This window comes from Pelecanus crispus, chromosome 15, assembly GCF_030463565.1.
Source record: "Pelecanus crispus isolate bPelCri1 chromosome 15, bPelCri1.pri, whole genome shotgun sequence".
NCBI lineage: Eukaryota > Metazoa > Chordata > Aves > Pelecaniformes > Pelecanidae > Pelecanus > Pelecanus crispus.
Window position 1 is genome coordinate 5404164 of NC_134657.1, and position 6104 is coordinate 5410267.

Sequence of the window (6104 nt, forward strand, 5' to 3'; positions counted from 1 at the left end):
TTTTTTTTCCTTTGTTTCAGATCCACATAAACCCAAGTCAGTCAACACTGACCTTAGAAGGGGATGATATCGAGAGAGTTGATAAAGCCATGCAACACATTTCCTACCTGAATTCCCGCCAATTCCCAACACCTGGGATTCGGAGGCTTAAAATCACCAGTGTTGTCAAGTACGTCCTAGTGCTGAAATAACGCGTCCCTGTACGGTGATACTGAAGCCTGGCACAATGTTCATGTATCTCAGTTGTGATAAACAAAGGAGTCTTGCTGTATGTAACCATCACACATTTGAATAGGGCAAATGTTTCCTACACCAGCACTGTTCTCTTCCTGAGAATGTAGTAAGGAGTGTGTAAGAGAGGGAGGAACTTACCACAAGGGTATGCTGTGAGTATGTCTCCAGTATCACAGCCTTCATTAAAGGTGTTATCTGTGGCTGTTAGTCATAGCATAGAAAATGGGGCCAAATGTTAACTGTAAGTAAAAATTAATTGTAAGATTGCTCCCTTGGTGGGGAATTCTTACTTTCCAATGCAGTTGATGAATTTGTCTAAGACTCTTGGGTCTGAGACAGAGCTTTTTAAAAATTTATAAAGCAATTACTCTGCATAATTGTGCCTCCCTCTCAAACAGCCTCCTTGACTGTGCAAAACTGCTTCTGTATCTCCTAGGTGTTTCAATGAAGAGGCCTGTGTCTCCATTCCTTCTGTGGAGGGATATGTAATGGTCTTGCAACCAGAGGAACCGAAAATCAGCCTTAGTGGCATCAACCATTTTGCCCGCTCTGCTTCAGAGTTTGAGAGTTCTGAGGGTGTTTCCCTCTTTCCTGAGCTTCGCATAATAAGCACCATTACACGGGAGGTGGAGCCAGAGGGGGATGGAGATGAAGATCCTACAGGTAACATCCTTTTCTGCTTAGGACTGTTGCCTGCCCTCGCCCCATTCAGTGCTCATGTTGGAGCATCTTCCTCTTGCAGAGAGGCGTGGAGTTCTCATTTAATACAGAATCTAGTAGGGGAAAAGAAGTCGTATATCTCTTGTGAGAAAGCATAGATACTCTGCTCAGGGCTAACAGAAATTTACCTGGAAATGGTAGTAAGCCCAGGCCATTATCTTCATGTAAATATCCTTTCTATTTTTTTTTAATCATTATTTCACAAATACTTGCTCTCTTTACTTCAGGCCCAGATCTTATTTGTCCTGGAAGAAGAGTTGAGTTTGCATGTGACATTTTATAGCTCCTGGGCTCTTGTCTACTTCACTTTTGTTTCTGCCTTACCTCTTGGCTTTTTCTCTGCTTTTTAGTACAAGAGTCTTTGGTATCTGAAGAGATCATGCATAACCTGGATACGTGTGAGGTGACAGTGCTGGGAGAGGAACTAAATCAGGAACAAGAAAGCCTGGAGATTGACATGACACGATTACAGCAGAAAGGCATCGAGATGAGTAGTTCCAACCTGGGCATGATAATCACAGGTAGGGGTCACTACTTCTTTTTGTTGGAAGGGTCTGAAGACAGTGATAACAGGAACAGTGTGCTAGAGAGATGGTTTGTAACACCTTACTCCAAATACTTTCTTTTTAACTAGAATTTCAAGCTCAGAGGTGTTACAGCTATTTTGTGGAAAGCTGTGGTTCTAGAAAGTGCGCCGTTCTCCTTTCTGTTCTCTCATGTCCCAAATTGCAGGTTACGTCTGGACTGTGGAAATGAAGTGCACTTTGCGCAGAAAAGGCTTGTTCACTGCTCAGATAACCCAGTGCCTGGGAGCATGCATCATTCCTTTCTATTTTATATGCAGAATATGTTGTGTATTCAAAAGAAAGGCTTCCAGAATCCCTTTAAAGACTAACTGGGTCTAGGATTTTATCACAAAATCAATCCACGGAATTTCAGTGGAGCCACATACGTGTGTGTCTATCTTTACGGTGTTACCTTTTTTCTACTAACTGAAAAGCCATCAGCCAAGAAAACCTGCTTGAAGGGAGTAATACTTGTCGAGTACATAATGTTGCACTCTCTTTTGCAAAGTAATTGCTTTACGTGTTTATTTCTCTCCATAGGGGTTGATACTATGGCCAGTTATGAAGAAGTTTTGCATTTGATACACTACAGAAACTGGCACACTACTTCTCTCTTTGACAGAAAGTTCAAATTGGTCTGTTCTGAGCTTAATGGCCGCTATGTCAGCAATGAGTTTAAAGTGGAGGTATGTAAGCTAATCTGATCGCTCTGAGAGGTCGTGGAGCATGGATGGCTAGGAGGATGGAAGTTGTTGCCCTAATGGATAGATAATCGATCATTCATTGATTTAGATTTTTGTCCTGTGAATAAATATTAGTAAATGTGTGCATTGCAGGCTCAGGCTGTATTTTATATATAAATGTGTTCTTAATCCTACATTTCAGCTTTAAGGCTGTCTAAACAGAGGTGAAACTGTTGTGTTGTAGAAGAAATAGTATGGCTAATGGAAGTGTGAAGGCAAAAAGGTTGAGCTGGAAAGACAGCATATTAATTTAGCAAAAACCCAGCAAACAGAGTAAGAGTAATGCTGCCAGACACTTGAGTGGCCTTCACGTATAACTTCTAGAATTCTGCAAATGAACTTGCTGGGCCCTTTACTGTTTTGCTTGTGTGATGCTTACAACACTGATGCTAAGGGCTTATGTCAGAGCACAGACAGGCTAAAGTTGCATTTCCTCTGCAGTAGAGTACAGGTTAATTACTACTTAGTAGATATATATCGAATATATGGAAATACAGCAGAAGATATAACATAAAAGGCACTAAAATTTCAGGTGCTGGAACATAAAGTTATTTATATTGAGAGGCATTGTCACGTAGCTCTGCATCTTTCAGCTATGAGCTTGCATTTCTACATTTTAAAGCTAACCAAAGGGATGACAGTACAGTTAATTGTGTTTACCACTGGCTGGGTGGTTATGGCGGGCTGGGGAGCCTCTTGTGTTGCAGAATAGAATTATTAAGTAATGTGGTTTTGTTTCCTGAGGAAATTCTGTGAGCTTGAGTTGGGATCTTACCAGAGTGTTGAGCTGCAGATGCTTTCCTTGTTCTTTAGTAAACGCTCTCTTCCTGTTGTGCAGCTGGTCAGGTACCGTGCATCAGTGTTCCCGCACAGGAGGGTATATTTAGCTCTGCTCGTTTGGCAAGGAAACATGAAATACGCGTGAGCTTGCAGTTGTGCCTAAAAGCCAGCTATGCTAAGTGTGGGTTAAACTGTAAAGAATAGGGGTTTTTTCTTAACCCTTTGACTGTAATGTGGATTTTTTTTCTTTGGTGTTAGCTGAAGACATATAGCAGAATAAGAAAAGACGGGAATGAAGAAAATGTAATTAAGGTGTTATACATCTTTGTATAGTGTTATTTCAGGATTAAAATGGCTGGCTACCAAATTTGATAATAAGCTGGCTTTATCTGTTTTATTCTGAAATGCTGGTGTCTCTGCACAAACTTGCCAGACTAACTAAAACAGATTTGAGAGCTGTGAAACCAAAGGGTTTTGTGACAAGGAACTGTAACACACAAGGAGCTACTGACTGGGAGGGTTGTCCCCTGAGACGAGCCATCGCTGTGTTGCAGGAGAATTTGGATGCCTGCTCTGGGAAATATTTTTTTCCTTTTTTTTTTTTTTTTTCCCCCTTCCCTTTTTCTTTCTTTCTAGCTCTTCAGAAGTCAACTGTTGCATTTCTGGAGTTTAACATTTTCCTTTTGTTCCTAGGTGAATGTTATCCACACAGCTAACCCAGTTGAACACGCTAATCACATAGCTGCACAGCCACAATTTGTTCATCCAGTGCATCACACATTTGTTGATCTCTCTGGTCACAACCTGGCTAACCCTCATCCATTTTCAGGTAAGAATTCTCAGTCACTCAAGTTCAGCTGTTTTTTTTCTGGTGTTAAACTGTCACAGAGGCTTCTTGCTGCAGAGAGATGTTTTTCCCAGAGTTTAAACCAGCGTGTTGGACTAATTATCTCAGTAGCTACTCGGTCCAGTTCTGCTGTTGCCTAGCCAGGGAGGAGTGGATTACTAGAGATCTGTGAAATATCTTTTCCTGCCAGCAGGAGAGCTTTCTGTTGGTGCGCGTACATTGGAAAACGGGAGGTGTACTAGGCTTGGAAGGGACTGTGAGACCTAGATAAAGGACTGTGAGGAACTGGGACAGTTTTTCTGCTGAATGGCGTGAGGAAAGCACTGCAGCGTTATTCCCTTGATGAGTTGTGGTATCTGTCCTTTCTGTTTTAATTACATTAATTTGGCATGGATGTAGGATGTGAGAGGAAGAAAACCAGGCATTTTAGAGAGGAGTCTCTGTGTGGTGGAATCTGCTTTCCATGTGTTGTCAGTCCTGCAGATTGATATAATTATACTTAGGGAACTAAGTTTTAGTTCTTATTCTCCAACTGACTTTTTTAGTGGCCTTAAACTGCCTCTTGCGTAGCTACATAGACTGTACAATGCCACGTCCCTCTTGCAGGTGATGGGAACAGAGTACTAGTTAGTAGCATTGTGTGAGTTACTTATCAGCATCATCTAAGAAACTCCTTTTATTTTCTTGTTGCAGTTGTTCCCAGTACAGCCACTGTTGTGATTGTGGTTTGTGTCAGTTTCCTGGTTTTTATGATTATTCTGGGAGTGTTCCGAATCCGAGCTGCGCATCAGAGAACGATGCGTGACCAGGACACTGGAAAGGAAAATGAGATGGACTGGGATGACTCTGCTTTGACCATCACTGTGAACCCCATGGAGGTAAAGCTGCCGTCTCAGCGCTTAACAAAAAAATGCCCTTTTCCAGCTGTAATGGATATGATTGTACATGGACAGAGTAGAGCAAAACCAAGCCCTGAACGCAGAGTAGAGACGTTAACTGTGAATTTTTAGGGAATGTGCCAAAGTGACAAATGCCAAGAGCAGTTACGTTTGGGATCTTGCCATGGGTGTTGGCTTCACGATAGGTAATTGGATTTTACAGGTCAGTGTCCAACACTAGTGTTTGTCATGCTGCATCCTACCTTGCCTGTGGTCTGCTTTTTTCCAAAGTTGCAAGAATTTATTCCCAAAACATCTGTGTTTATGGTTTCCTTCTCCTGTGGTTGACATCTGAATTTTTAGAAAATTGGGAACAAGAAAGATGTGCAGCCTTAATGTGTGACCCTACGGAAAGATCCTTTTCCAGTAGAATTTGAAGTACTGGATCACACTTCAGAATTAGTTTACTTAGAGTGACAGGATTGATAGCAACGTTACAAAGCTGTTGTAAAGAGCGCTGCTTCCTTTTTCTTTTCTGGTTGCCTAATTACTGCTGAACTTCTAAAACCAGTAAGGAATCTGTGACAGCTTTTTCTCAATATGGTGCCTTGTGCCTGAATTCAAAAGAATGAAAAGAATTTCAGCTGGTATGATATCAACTGCAAATTTCTGTCTTAACAGACTTATGAGGATCAACATAGCAGTGAAGAGGAAGAGGAGGAAGAAGAAGAAGAAAGTGAGGATGGAGAAGAAGACGACATCACTAGTGCCGAGTCGGAAAGCAGTGAGGAGGAAGAGGGCGAGCAGGAGGAGGACCAACAGAATGTTAACAGACAGCAGCAGCTGGAATGGGATGACTCTACCCTCAGTTATTGATTCTAGCTGGTCCCTTTGTCTTTATGTTTCTGCTCTAGAAGACTCCACTGTAATACACTCCATTGTTACCAAGGATTCATGGTGTTTTAAAAAAAAAAAAAAAAAAATCATTCTGGCCAGTAGATTCAACCCACACGCATCCCAGTGTTTGTGTTATGTCAGCTAGTTCCTGATGCTGTTCCTAGAATTGTAGTTAGCACCTCTTCCTTCAGCCACGCCTCGGTGACTGGATTTTTTTTACGCGATGTGAGGAACCACCTTGCACTTTTTTCTTCGTGTCATCTCAGCTAAGTGACTCTACAGATCTGTAGCCATTGCACATGAATTTCTGAACTGTCTTTTTTTGCTCAGTGAAACAAACTTGGCTTTGTTCCTTTTTCTCTTTCTAAAAGATGCAAAGATTGCTTGTTGACAAAGGGTAAAGCTGCTCATTTCAGCCTGTTGATTTCTTTTTAATTTT

The 6104-nt window shown here is 41.6% G+C and overlaps 1 protein-coding gene across 1 annotated transcript in view; it reads left to right on the top strand.

Annotated features, from left to right (window-relative positions):
- The window catches only part of CLSTN1 (calsyntenin 1), a 37817-nt gene extending 32173 nt beyond the window's left edge, over nt 1–5644 (top strand). The window contains exons 13-19 of the mRNA XM_075721538.1: nt 21–169; nt 671–897; nt 1305–1475; nt 2061–2206; nt 3737–3872; nt 4584–4768; nt 5450–5644. Coding sequence (XP_075577653.1) covers nt 21–169; nt 671–897; nt 1305–1475; nt 2061–2206; nt 3737–3872; nt 4584–4768; nt 5450–5644 — 1209 coding nt within the window. The remainder of the gene's footprint in view (nt 1–20; nt 170–670; nt 898–1304; nt 1476–2060; nt 2207–3736; nt 3873–4583; nt 4769–5449) is intronic.
- Nucleotides 5645–6104: the final 460 nt, after the last annotated feature.